The sequence below is a fragment of the Camelus ferus genome, chromosome 3 (assembly GCF_009834535.1).
Source record: "Camelus ferus isolate YT-003-E chromosome 3, BCGSAC_Cfer_1.0, whole genome shotgun sequence".
Lineage (NCBI taxonomy): Eukaryota > Metazoa > Chordata > Mammalia > Artiodactyla > Camelidae > Camelus > Camelus ferus.
In genome coordinates, this window is record NC_045698.1 from 489,364 (window position 1) to 502,989 (window position 13,626).

Genomic DNA, 13,626 nt, shown 5'->3' on the forward strand with positions numbered 1-13,626 from the left:
CTCTAAAAATCATGCAAGCACACATGACACTTTAGCTAACAGTTTCCAAGGTTCAGTCACCCTAATGTGTTTTCACGCATTTCCTGTCAGTCTTTTCTTCCCTAGTCACAGGTTTGGGGTTTGCTCACGTGGCCGCAGCTATGCCGCACGTGTGATCTAGACCCTGCTTTCCCTGCTTACCAGATCACAAGCATGCACGGTTTTATTGCCTCGTTTTCAAAGCCAGAATCCTCATCGTCTATCAGGACTGGGCATCCGGCCTGTTCTACGTAATCGTTCACCTAAATTTGGGTTGTTGGTGACTTCAGGCTTTCGTTATTATAAGCGTGTCACCGTGAGCACCTCTGCAGAGAAGCGCAGTCCGCACTCGTGGCTGGGTCTTTGCTAGTAACAGGCACTCGAGTGCTTCCTGCGTGCGGGGGGCTGTGCCAGGGCGTGGGTTATCTTGTTTAATCTCTACCAGAAAACCTGGAGGCAGATGATTTTGTCACCCTCGGCTCACAGAGGAGGAGACCTGCACAGGCTCCCCACCCGGGGAGCCGGCAGCACTGGGTTGCACCAGGAACCCTTAGGGTCTGTTTTCTTCTCGGGAGGGCAGTTCCTGGGTCGCGAGTTTATTAACGGGTTTGCCCAAAGGAAGCCCTTTTTAAAAATAACCTTGATGTGCTAATGCACATCATGGTGGCGGTACTGGGCATCTAAGAGAGTGGACGGTGTGCATCCGCTGTGTGTCGGATGCTGGGGGTGCCAGCTGAGCAGGCTGTGTAATCGTCTCACATGGTGACAGAGTCATGCTTGTGGTGCCACATCAGGGAAGGCTGTGCCTAACACAGGAGCGCACACGTTCTAGTGTGTGACTTCTTCCAGGAGCACAAAGTCGGGGGAAACACAGTGACAGTGCCGGCGCCCACGGAAGGGCTTCGGCCATTCAGACAGACCGTTACAACCAGGCGGGCCTGGTCCGCACGCGCACCTTTATCATTTGCTTCTTGGAGGCTGAGCGCACTGTCTGGGCCCCTGTGCTGAGTGTGACATCCACCGCATGAGAGGGCAGGGCCAGGCTGGGGCGCCACCAGATGGTCAGTGCCTCTGCCACCGCTGTGCCGGGAGGGGTCACGGGAAGTGGCTGGGGGGGAGGTCATGCCGTAACTGGCCATAGTTTAAGCTGTGACCTCGTCACGGCGTTAAACCGAAGACCCTCAGACTCTACCCCTCTCTGGGCACGGAAGCTGCCTCTGGAGGTCATGCCAGCCCCACTGAGGACCAGCCCCAGTCTCTCCAACTGAACTCTGACCCCGGGCTCCGACGGCTCGGTGATGAATGCAGGGACCTTGTGCCCCTGCTGCCCAGAGACTCTCAGGGCAGCCCTTGTCTGGGATGATAAGTGGCCCGTGGAGACCACGGGGACAGAGTGCTGTCGGGGACACCGGCTGGTTTCACTGCACCAGGCTTGAGCCACACGCTTCCCTGCCTGTTTCTCTGTCTCACACACGGCCCCGCAGTTGAGAATGCTTTGTGTCACTCACTTGATTTTTCTGCTGTTCCTCACCTGGGCAGCCTCCTGGGGCCACCACAGACGCTCAGACAAGCCCATCAGACAAGCAAGCCCGATGCTGGCGTCCTCACCCTGCTCTCGGGGGCGGGACCCCACCCGGCTCCCCCCAGGCCTGAGGCTCACCTGGCTCAGCGAGGAGCTCTCGCTGCAGCTGGTGGTGGAGGGCTGGATGGAGAGTGCAGTGGACGACAGGAGCTCCAGGGACTTCAGGCTGGTGGGGGTGGGCGGGGGAAGGCACATCCATCAGCGAAGCCTGTCTGTGGTGGGGGAGGCTCCGGGGGGCCGCCGAAGGCTGCGGTACCGCCCAGCGCTCAACACTGTGGCTCTGCTTCTCCTGCAGAACCCGGGAAGCCAGCAGTCCCTGGGAAGCTGCGTTTGTGCTCGGGTTCCGGGCCCCGGGGAGGGGAAGGGCAGCAGGGGGAGAAGCCTGGACAGCGGGAGGCTGGTCCATGCGGAGCAGGGCCGGGCTGGGCCGGGCCTGGGTTTGGTGGGAAGGAGTTTCGGGGTCTCTGAGAGGAGCGGTGGTGTGGCTCGGAGGTCGTGGGTCCCTTGGTGAACGTGGACGGGGTAAGTGAGCTGAATAGTGTCCTCCAGAAACTCGTGTCCCCCCACGACCTCCTTATTTCAAATGTGATTAGGGTCCTCGAGGTGTCCTCATCCCAGGACGAGGGTGGGCCCTTGACCCCTGACTCACCGTGTCCTTCCAGGGAGAGGCTGGCCAGGGCTAGCGGGAGGTGCCTCAAGCCTGGGACACAGGGGCCCGGGCCGGCAGCAGCAGGCTCCTCAGAGCTGCGGAACAGCGCCCTGCGACCCCTTGGTTGGGCTTCTGGCCGCCAAGCCGAAAGAGAACGAATTTCTCTCGTGGTAAGCCACGAGGCTGTGGGAGTTTGTGGTGTTAAACCTTAAACTATCACAAGAGAGCTGTGCTGAGTTATCCACGGAGGCCCAGGGCGGTTGGGGTCTGCCTCACCCGGGGGCATGGCTGACTAACCCAAGGTCTGTCCATGCACCGGCACCATGTCCCTGGGCACAAAGAGTGGCACCTGTGTGGGGTGTCTTAAAAGTTGCCCACGATATTTTGGGGGGACGTATAAAATAGGAGGCTGCAGGCTGGCTCGTGCGGCACCACCCGGGCTTCTTGTGGGGCCTGTGTGCAGTGGCAGAAAGCGGCAGCTGCACAGACCTTCCCCCCGAGCTGGCACTGGGGGCGTCGGGGGTGGGGGTTTCACCCACTGCCCTGCCGTTGAAGTCACACCTGAGTGTGTGTCACGGGTTTAATTTTTAAGACTCAGTTAGGTACTATTAGTATTAAAGACCACCTCCTACCGTCCAAATGTGGCCCCCATGGCCCTCCCCATCTCTGAGTGGTCCCATGTGGCCATCGGACCCTGTCAGCAGAGTTTGTAACCTCTGGGGGACTGGGCCAGGGGAGCAGCAGCAGCACCCAGAGTAGGGGTCAGGGCTGTGCCGTGCAGGGTGGGGGTGGGCACCCCACGGGGACCCCGCGTGGCCTCTCTCACACGACTCGGGAGTCAGTGCCCCTGCGGCGCGATGGGAAGGCTGGGAGGGCCTGGAGGGCGTCACCTAAGGGCTGGAGAGGGGCGTTGTGCACACGGGACGGTGCAGGCAAGCGGCTCATTCTTTTTATCTTTTTAAAAACCCATTAGCTAAACACTCGTGAAAAGCGTTTGATAAAAGTAGCTTTGCCCCCGGTTTTACTGTGAAATAATTGGCACATTGTGCAGGTTTAAGGCTCACGATACGATTCGGTTTCGTATGTGCTGCGGAGCTATCAGCACAGCGAGCCAGCGCTCCTCACCTCAGGTAGCTGCAGTTATTTCCCTTGAGGGGAGAACTTCTAAGATCTACTCTCAGAGCCACTCTCCAGCCCATGACCAGTACTGCTCACCTAAAGGTGCACGTTCTCGTTGTGTCCCAGTCAGTCGTGTCTGACTTGGGGGAAGCTGTGATGGGGTGAATTACTTCATGTGTTGGAAGAGGGCAAAGCAACATGGGTTTGAACTGTGTGGGCCCACTTATGTGTGCTTATTTTGGACCCTCCGTGTGCACAGGTTCCACATACGAGGACTCACCCAAGCTTGGATTGAAATTTCCATCTGTGGTTGGTTGAGTCCTCAGATCCAGAACCTGCAGACACGGAGGACTGACCGTGCGACGTGGTCATCTGTGGGTTTTGGTGAATGCAGGGGCTTCTGACACCGACCCCCCAAGGGTACCACGGGACGACTGCATTGCAACCCTAGTTCCTAGGACCTCAGAACGTGACCTTAATTGGAGAGTGGGTCTTTCAGAAGCCATGAACTTAAAATGAGGTCATGAGGGTGGGTACTAATCCAATACCAATGGCAGCCTTATAAAAAGGCGGAGTCTGTCTCCAGAGACAGACAGGCTTGGAGGAAGGACAATGTGGGGAGACACGGAGAAGACCACCACCTACAAGCCACGGACAGGGACTCGGAGCGGGCCCCACGTGCTCAGGAGGACCCCCTCGCTGACACCTTGACTCCAGAATTTCTGCCCTCCAGACAGCGGGAGAATCCGCTTCTGTTTTTAAACCGCCTGCCTGCGGTGCTTTGTCATGGCAGCCCTAGCAAATGGAAGCACCTACTGTAGCACCGAGCACGTTCCCTGTTCTCCACATCCGACGAAGAGATGAGCGCACAGGCTCACCGCGGAGACTGTGCGCACGTCCCCACCGCGGAGACTGTGCGCACGTCCCCGCGATGCTGGCCTTCATAGTGGGCCACTCTCTGCTTTGTGATTTTGAAGGTGGAAAGGCCGTGCGCACTTCGTGTGCGTGTGTGCAGTGTTCCGGGACAGAGAGGTCATTAACTTAGCGTTTGCTAATATGCAACACTGACACAAGGGGCGTAGGCCTGACCCTCAGAGCTTGGATGAGACCAGACGTCATCAAAGGTCATAGAAAGACATTCAGAGCCAGCGGGCCCCTGCTCTCTGACTGGCAGAGGGCGACGGGCATGGCCTGACTTCCGGTCAGTTGTGTGGAGGGACAGAGGCTCTGTCGTTTTGTAAGTGAGGTAAGTTGAGAACGAGCTACAGGCGCGGCCGTCAGTGTTAGTAATGGCAAGCTAGAGCTCTGTCTCCCGTTGCGCTCTCACGCCATCTAAAAGCAGTTCCGTCACCTGAGCTGAGAGGAGAATGTGGCTGTTCCTCAGACAGAGCATCTGGAGGAAGCCCTGACTTACCCCTGCACTGACCAGCTCTTGCTGATGGCAGCTTCCTGTGAGGGGGAATGAAAATGAAGACATTGTAAGAGGAGAAATTGTTGCTACTTAGGGTATTTTGCAGAAAATTCGAACCTATTGTCATTTGACTTCAAGTCACGGCACTGCAGGGACTCCTGAGGTCGGGCAGTGCCTTTCCCCAGCCGTGTTCCGAGCTTGCGAGGACCCGGCAGTGGGACGGCGGGGCCGCACAGAGGGAGCACGGAGGGAAGCACGGAGGGAGCACAGAGGTGTTAGACCCCGCCCACCGCGGCTCGCTGTGCGGCCTGGGAGTCAGACTTCTGAATCACCAGCGCTTGGCACATGGGTCTGTTGTACTTCGGCCCCTCTAGTTCGTGGGCAGCGGTGTCTTCCAGGGCTATAAACTGGCGCCCCCATCCCTGGCGATGCTGCCCACCTTGGCATGTGCTCATTTGCCCCCCAAACACCCGTTTGCTGCAGTTTGTTCAAGGCTTTTGCTCGTTAAAAAAAAATGGGTCATTGGGTTCTGAGAAGTCTTTATATATTCTGGATACAAGTACATGGTTTGGAATATTTATTCCAGTCTGTGACTTACATTTTAATTTTTGTAATGGTGACTTTGAAAGAGCAAATGTTTTTAAGTTTGATAATGCCCAATTTTTCATTTTTTTCTTTAATTGTACTTTTGGTATCATATTAAAGAAAACTTGGCCTAACTCAAGATCACAAAGATTCTCCTCTGTTCTCTTCCTAAAGCTTGTAGTTTAGCTCTTAAAGTTAGCTTCGTGGGTGAGTTTGAGCTATTTGTGTGGGTGCTGTGAAGTGGGGCATTACGTTCATTTTTTTAAATTTTGCATGCGGTTATCCAATTATTCCAGCACTATTTACTGAAAATGTTCACATTTCTCCCCACTGAATTTCCTTGATACCTTGGTTTAAAGTCCATTGGCCAGAAATGTGAAGGTTTTATTTCTGGAGTTTCCATTCTGTCCATTGGTCTGTGTGTCTGTCCTTATGCTGGCGCCGTACTGTCTTGGCTACTATAGCTTCACAGTGAATTTTGAAGTTCTTTTTCCAAATTACTCCTGCTACTCCAAGTCCTCTGAATTCCTATATACATTTTGACATCAACTTGCTCTTTCCTTAAAGAAAAAAACTTCCTGGGAATTCAGCGGGGACCATGGTCAGCCTGTAGATCAGCTGGGGGAAGTTCTTCCTATCGTGACGATACTGGGCGCTCCAGCCCGTGAAGACGGTAAGCCTTTCACCTGGAGGGTGTTTAACTTCTCTTGCAATAGCTCCTGGCTTTACACATACGGGTTTGTACTTGTTTTTGTTATTTTATTATTTTTGATGCTACTGTGAATGAAACAATTTTCTTAATAGCATTTTCAGATTTTTTATTGCTAGTATATAGACGTATGACTGTTTTTAATATTGATTTTGTATCCCACCACCTGGCCAAGCAACCTTATTTCTACGAGCTTTTTTGCAGATTTGTTAGGGTCATGTAGTTAAGTGCAGTTTCACTTTCAAATCTATATGCCTTTAATTTAGTATTCTCTCTCTACTGCACCACCTGGAACTTTAGTAAAATGTCCAGGAGAAGTGTGGAATGGACATTCTTACCTTGGCCCCAGTATCAAGGGGAAAGCGTTTGGTGGGAGCTAATACATGTTCACTGTCAGTGTTGTCAGTCTCTTGGTCAGACTGAGGGTGTTTCTCCCTCTCAGCTGTGAAATTGTTTTTATCATAAATGTGTTATTAGCAAATGCTCTTTCTGATTGACATGTCATGTGTTTATTGTACTTTATTTTCAGGTGTTAAGCCGACCCTGCATTCCTGGAGCAGACCTCTCCTAGCCGTGGTGTGCGACCCTGCATATATGGGACTGCATTTGGTTCGCTAATGTGTTGTTAATGGTATTTGCCTCTATGTCCATGGGTGATACTGGCTTCTGCTAATCTGCTTTTGGTGACATTATCCGGCCTTGGTATTATGTGCTGGCCTCACAGAATGCGTTGGGAAGTGTTTCTTCCTCCTCTATTTTCTGAGAGTTCGTGCATAATTTTTTTTCTTAAAATATCAGGTAGAATTCACCAATAAAGTCATGAGGGTCTGGGATTTTCTTTGTGGGGAATTTAAAATTAGCAGTTCAGTATCTTTACCTGTTATATGTCCATTCAAATTATCTATTTCTTCTTCTCAGTCTGATCATTTGTGTCAATTAAGTAGACTAGTAAGTCCCTTTCTTAAGTGACAAAGTCTATTCCAACTCTTACACAGAGAAAACGAAGTGGCCTGTAACCTTTAGTAATCAGCATAGTCACAAACCCCACTTGAAAATGACCCTCAGAAGCCCCTGGGGCCCCTGGCCTGTGGGTGGCCTTAAAGGTGCCGGCCCTGCTTGCACAAGCCTCTGAAGACAAGGCGTGCTGTGGCACACTCGGACGGCACACTCAGACACACACGGAGCCTGCAATCCCATCCACGTCTGTCACCTACACAGAGTTACTTCCTAACATTTATTTCCAAACATCCAGCGAAGTTGAAAGGATTGTCCAGAACACCCAAACACTCAGCACCTAGGTTCTATTGCTGCTGGCCTTTTTCGGTGTATTCTTGTCGCATCCGTCCTTTTCTGGTGCATTTCCAAGCTGGCGCACGCGGACATCCATTTCCTTCACTGAAGCACTTTTCGTCCTGCATCTCTCGCAGCATGAGCCCCACCCTTAAACAGCAGCTCTGTCCCACGCTCTCTCTTCTCTTCCCCACCCACCTCTGCCCCAACTTGAGGAGCTTTGAGGAGCACCCTGGGTACCACACACATGCTTTGATTCAGTGCAACAAGCAGTTCCAAATGCTGCTCTGTCCTCACTCTTGGAGGCCCCGGTCTGACTCTCGCCGGTGGCCTGGGCTTACCTTCAGCGGCAGCGAGTGGTTCTCCAGTTCTGTGGTCGGGGAGGTGAACTGTTTCAGGTGCCCGGATGAGGGCAGGAACAACTTGCTCTTCTCCCTGCGAGGGTGGGGCATGAGGAAGGGAAGACTGATGTCAGTGAGGGGGGTGCTCGCTTGGCTGGAAAGCACCCCACAGGCACCCTGGTTGTGGTTTCCTCTTATCTGCAGGGCCTCAGAGGAGCGGCCCTGGGAGTTGTTTGTGTGCCGGAGTTGGCTGCATGTGTAAAGCCCTGCGACTGCTTGCCAGGGGGTGCCACAGAGGGACCCTCTGCTCCCGGGCCCCCCGGGGCCATGCACTCAAGTTTGGGTACAGTGCTGCCCGGCTCCTGTACAAACGCGCGGGGACATGCCCCAGGGCCACAGCATCCCCGGGGGCCTGTGCCAACTTCCTGCAGAGGCTCTAGGACTGTCCTCTGTTTCCAGGTAGGAGACTCTGAAGGAGGAGGAGGAAGTCAGAGAGGCCTCGGGCATGAGGAGGACTTGACCCACTGTCACCGACTTGGGGACTGAGGGGCAGCATGGCCGTGGGAGGACATAATAGACTGTCCACGTTCCAGGTCAGCCTGGAAGCAGATTTTTCCCCTAAATCTGCAGAAAAGAATGCTGCCCTGTGAACCCTGACTGCTGTCCTGAGGAGCACTGACCAGAGGCCCCATCGGGCTCACCGGCCTGTGACCCTTGGGGACCACACGGTAGTGAGTCTTGTTTTAAGCCACTAAATTGGTGGACTTTGCTATGTCTGGACGCCAGCTGAAGGGGACCCCTTTAAAACTGGACACAAAGAGTCTCCCTTTCATTTCCATCCTGTCTGGTCAGCCACTGCGGTCGGCTGTGTTCACGGTGCCCCTGCAGGTGAACAGCCCAGAAGAAGTGCTGCCACTCAGTCAGTGTGACACCAGCTACCAGAGACCCACCTTGCGAAGTTCCCCACGGAGATTCCTGCCGAAAACACGCCATCTTACTCCACCGCGTGAGTTTTCTTTCTGGTATTAGCCCAGCACCACGATTTAAACGTGTTCCCACATCTCTAGGCCTGAGTTCTGACGTGCACGGCAAACTTCCCCCCAGATCTGGCTGTGAGCCCCTGTAGGTCGGCCACCAGCCTGACTCTCAGATCACCACAGAGACATTTCTGCCACAAGAAAGGCCACTGGCGTTTCAGTGCCTGCGGGGTCTGGAGGGCTTGTAGACGCGCGTGGTGCTGAGCCACATTCCCCACATAACTAATCCTCTCAGTAAGTAAGTTTCGCTCATTTCCCTGTTGCAAAAGACCAGATTGATAATAAGAAATAATATTCCCCAAATGAGGAATATGGTACTTCCCAAAGATGGAGTAATTTATATTCATAAAAATCTTGTTTTTTCTTTAAACAAGGTTCACAATATATGGAGTTTTTTTTTTTAAAGGCTTCTAAAGAGTTCTACAGTATGATCATAATTTTATAAAACAAAACATTGTGCATATAATGCACGGAAAAATATTTAAAAGGGAGACTTGAAAGATATTAATCAAAACGCCCACAATGGCTGCTGGTGGGCAAGGGAGCAGTTAGGGGTACGCATTTCCACACTGGGAAGTTTGGCAGTTTCCAAATTTTCTATAATGAGCGTGCATTGATTAGACTTAATCTGACAAAAAAAAGGTTTTGGTTTTGTTTAGGTTAGGTTTTAGAGTGTAAGTTACCACCCTGGTTCCAGTTAGTTTTCTATCATTCTTGCCAGAAAGGGGTAAATGAAAAATGTTCTTAGATTTTATTGAAAGGACCACAGTTAAGGAGACTTGAAAGTGAAATTCAAAATGACTTAGGTGTTCATGGTGCTAGTGCCAATCAGGTTTCTAACAAGTTTAGAAGAAAAAACCAGCGGGTTAATTGAAAGGGAATGGTCTTTCCACACTCAACTGTTCTCCTGGATCATTAAACTCAGCAAAGATCTGCAGTAACTCTCAGCTTTTCAGAAACTGACTAATGGGGACTTCTCCCTTTTCTGACTCACAAAGTCTCTTTGCCAATTGGGCTGCAGGGTGGGGAGGAGTGAAGCCCCCGGACCCCAGCCCATCTTCCCCACCAGGATGGCTGGAGCTCCAAGCGCAGTGGGGAGTGTGCGCCTGCACTTCCGGCCCCGCCTGTCACCAGGAGACTGACTTCCTGGCTGGGTCTCTGCAGGATGCTGAGCTGTGGAGGTGGGGAGGCAGGCTGACGCCACCCCCTCTACCTCATAAAGTTGTGCACCTGATGTAACTCCAGCTCAAATTCCAGGTTTCTTGAAACTGCGCAAAATGACTTTCAAGCTTATATGATAAAACAAACATGTGAAAGACTTGTCAAATGTAATGAAAAACAAAAGTCTTAAGGGGGCTTTCTACTGCTAGATAAAAAGAGGCAGCTAAAAGAAGTCCCGCCGGAGCAACAGGGCGTTCCCGCAGGACCCACGGCAGCGGGGCAGACCCACACGTCCACAGTGGGTCTGAGCCCAGAGCCCACGGAGACTCGGGGAATCAGAAAGAGGGCTTTGCAGTTTGATGAGAACAGGGGTATCATTTCTTCAGTGAGGTGCAACCAGTAGTCATGCTGTAATAAAACCCCTTGGCCCCTATCTCAGTGAATACGAAAATAAGTTCAAGATGACTTGAAAGCCAAAATGTAGAGAAAGAAAATAAAAATTAGGAAAATACTAGCAAAGAATGTGGAGGGTAGTCCTTGGAGTAAGAAAGACTCTTTAAGGCAAGCCAGCTAAGGGGTGGGAGGGATATACAGCTCAGTGGTAGACACATGCTTAGTGTGCATAAGGTCCTGGTTCAATCCCCAGTACTTCCATTAACAAGTAACAACAAAATTTAAAGCAAGCCAGTTAAGAAGAGAAATAGCTATTTTCAGACACAAAACTAGTATGATTATGACTTACCCACGTACAGATGAACTCAGGATGTTATGTGCCTTCTGTGGGAATAAATGGAAATTCATAAAGTGAAAAACAAGTGGTAGACACTAGGCTTCTTCTTATTCAAAATTGAAGTTAATTTTAGTTGATTTTGAGCAATGGAACCTCAGATTCTCCTGGGTCCTGGGACAGGATCTCACTGCAGGCAGCTCTCCCCTCAACCCCTGTAACACGCAGATGTGTCTTCACTTTGATAGGAACGGGGAGTGGGCTGGCTGGGTCACATGAGAAATCTGAATTCCCCTCTTTAGAAAATGCCAAACTTCGGTGCAGAGCCGGGCAATTTTACATCCCCACCAGCAATGCAGGTCTCTGGTTCCGGCCACGCTGATGGCTGTGTGGTGGTGTCTCATTGCCCTTTTAATTTGTTTCCTTAGCATTGAATGATGCTGACTGTCTTTTCCTGACCTTATCTGCCACCCACAGATCCTCCTGGGTGAACGGCTTGTTCAAGTCTTTTGCCCTTTTTAGAAAAAAACTGGCCATTTTTCTTGTGACTTAGTTTTGAAAGTTGTATACATAGTCTGGATGCAAGTATATGACTTGCAAATAATTTCTGTCTCTTTCTTAGTGGTGACCTTTGAAGAGTAAATGCTTTTCATTTTGATGCAGATCAGCTGCAGAAATGGGGGGCCTGCAAGAGGTGAGCCCTGTGCTTTGATCCTGTGGTGAGTGAGTGTGGAAACGACAACACACACGTGCACACGAGACGCCAAACACACACGCGTACACACCACACACACGCACTGTGTCACACACACCACACACGCACACACACAGCCACATACATGCACATGCCAACACAGGATTAAGCACTGCGCTGAAGAGGTGCTGGCTGCCAGGTGACCTGGGCCTCCTGCCCGCGTGAGCCTGTGGGGAAGGACAGATGGTGGTACCTGTAGCAATCCCACCTGTGAGGCCTTGTCTCTTGTCTGCGACGCAGCCAAATTGCGCTGTTGACGGCCCCAGATCACGTAATCATATGTGCTCAACTTCTTGTTCACTGGAAGGGAGAGAGGAGCAGGGCAGGTGGCCATCCGTCCACGCACGCTGGCCCACCTGTGCCCGGGGCCCCGCTCAGCCCCGCTGGGGAGAGTCCCCTGCACCCCCTGCCCACACGTGCACATGTGGTGAGTGCTGTGCCTGGCTGGCTCTGGCTGGGGCAGAAGTGCTCAGGTCACTAACAGTGAACGTCAGAACACATCTGTCAGTAGAAACCCTGGTGCTGGAAAGGGTTCTGGGCCTGCTTCAGCCCCGTGCCTTCATAGACGGGCCAAATTTTCCATCTTTCTTTCTCTAAAAACTGACAGACGTGAGAACAGATGGTTTACAATTATTCCTGGGAAGTGAAAAGGGCTGCCCACAGAAGCCTACTTGCAGCCGGAGGAGCAGCGGGGCTGCGGCCCCGACAGCCCATGGACCACGGAGGCTGCCGCCCCACTGGGCCTGCCCTGGGCTCGGAGCCCTCTTGGCCGGCCCCTCCCTGGGGCTTCTCCAAGGCTTTGTTCTGTTTTGGGTTTGGTTTTGGTTTTGGTTTTGTTTGGCTTGACTTATCTCTCTTGATGCCTCCCCCTGCCCCGTCTTCCGTCCCTGTCAGACCCAGCCGGTTTGAGGATGTAAACTCGTACTTGTCTATATTCCAGTGATGAGTGGACATTTGTTCACTCTTTTGCCCGAGTTTGCACAAATGCCATCAGAATCAGGTGTCAGCACGCCCAGAGCTCACCCTCTCCCGAGCGAGTTTCCTGTAACACCTCGTAACCCGATGGGAGTCAGAAATGATTTGCAGACACAGAACTCAGCACCCCACGGGCAGGGGCCGGGGCCGGGGACACTGAGTGAAAGTCGCCTGGTCTTCCCAGGTGGCAGGTGCCCAGGTAGCTGGTAGCTGGGGGTCCCTGACTCCCCCCACACCCTTCAAGGCGTTTTCTCTCCTGTTTGTTCCGTGATTCGGGGTTTCCTCCGACCATCACTGGCTCTCTCTGCGTCCTCACCAAGGGTCTCACGCACACTCAGTGCTGAGGACTTGTCACAATGTCCCTTGCCAAGCGTCACAGTTTGACCCCACTGCTGTCTCAGCAGCCCTGCCTCGGGGCGCTCCCATCCACGTGGTCCCGGCCCCGCCATGCTCTTTTCTCACCATGCCCTGGCCTGAGCCACTCCGGCGTGGGGCGTCCACACGCAGGACAAGGGAGGCCACTGGCCAACAGCTCCTGGGGAGCTAGCCTGGCCAGCAGCCAGGGGTGAGCAGGAAGGGTCGTCCTGACCGAGGCCTCGGGTCAGACCCAGGGCCGGGGGACAGCTAAGCTCTGCTGGACTCCGGACCACAGAAACTGAGGGTCATGGATGCGTGTTTAAAAGGAGCTGCCTTTTAGGGTAATTTAACTATAACTGACCATAACCAACAGCCCGACTTTCTCCTGCAAATCTACTCTTTGATGTTCAAAGACCCTAAAATCGCCCCTTCAGTTCTGAACACAGTGTATCCCGTCCTGAGGGCCTCCTGGGCCCCTTAATCAGTGAGGGCGCACACCTGCCCTCTTGGAGGTTCCTGTCCCTCCATCTCCAGCGGCACTCAGTCCGGAGGATTTTGTTCTCCGGGCTCCCCTCTCGTCCTTGCCGACTCCCCATGTCATCCCCAGTGGCTGCCCCAGCCCCTGGTGCCCGGGGATTCTGTCTGCAAACTGCCTATCGCCCCCGCCCCCGCCAGCTGCGCAGCGAGGAGAGCCTCGCCTGCAGCCTGGGGCGCCCAGTGCTGGTGCTGTGCCCTTCTCTGGCTCAGCCGGGGGCATGCGGCCGGCCCGGCTCCCACGGCCACAGTGGGCCCCCGCCCCTCTCCTGCGAGCCTCTCTTCCAGGGACCGCTTCCCAGGGTGGGGGAGGTCCTGCCACACGCAGCGCCGCAGAGATGCTAGGAAACCGCCCTCCCCTCAGCAGGTCGGTTAGT

At 53.1% G+C, this 13,626-nt stretch overlaps 1 protein-coding gene across 1 annotated transcript in view; it reads right to left on the reverse strand.

Moving 5' to 3' along the window:
- Positions 1–13,626, reverse strand: part of LOC102507678 (probable palmitoyltransferase ZDHHC11) — a 36,395-nt gene that overhangs the window by 11,886 nt on the left and 10,883 nt on the right. Inside the window, exons 7-11 of the mRNA XM_032469231.1 lie at positions 11,592–11,683; positions 10,645–10,679; positions 7,705–7,798; positions 4,783–4,817; positions 1,679–1,766 (exon numbers count right to left, since the gene is read on the reverse strand). Of these exons, the coding sequence (XP_032325122.1) occupies positions 1,679–1,766; positions 4,783–4,817; positions 7,705–7,798; positions 10,645–10,679; positions 11,592–11,683 (344 nt within the window). The remainder of the gene's footprint in view (positions 1–1,678; positions 1,767–4,782; positions 4,818–7,704; positions 7,799–10,644; positions 10,680–11,591; positions 11,684–13,626) is intronic.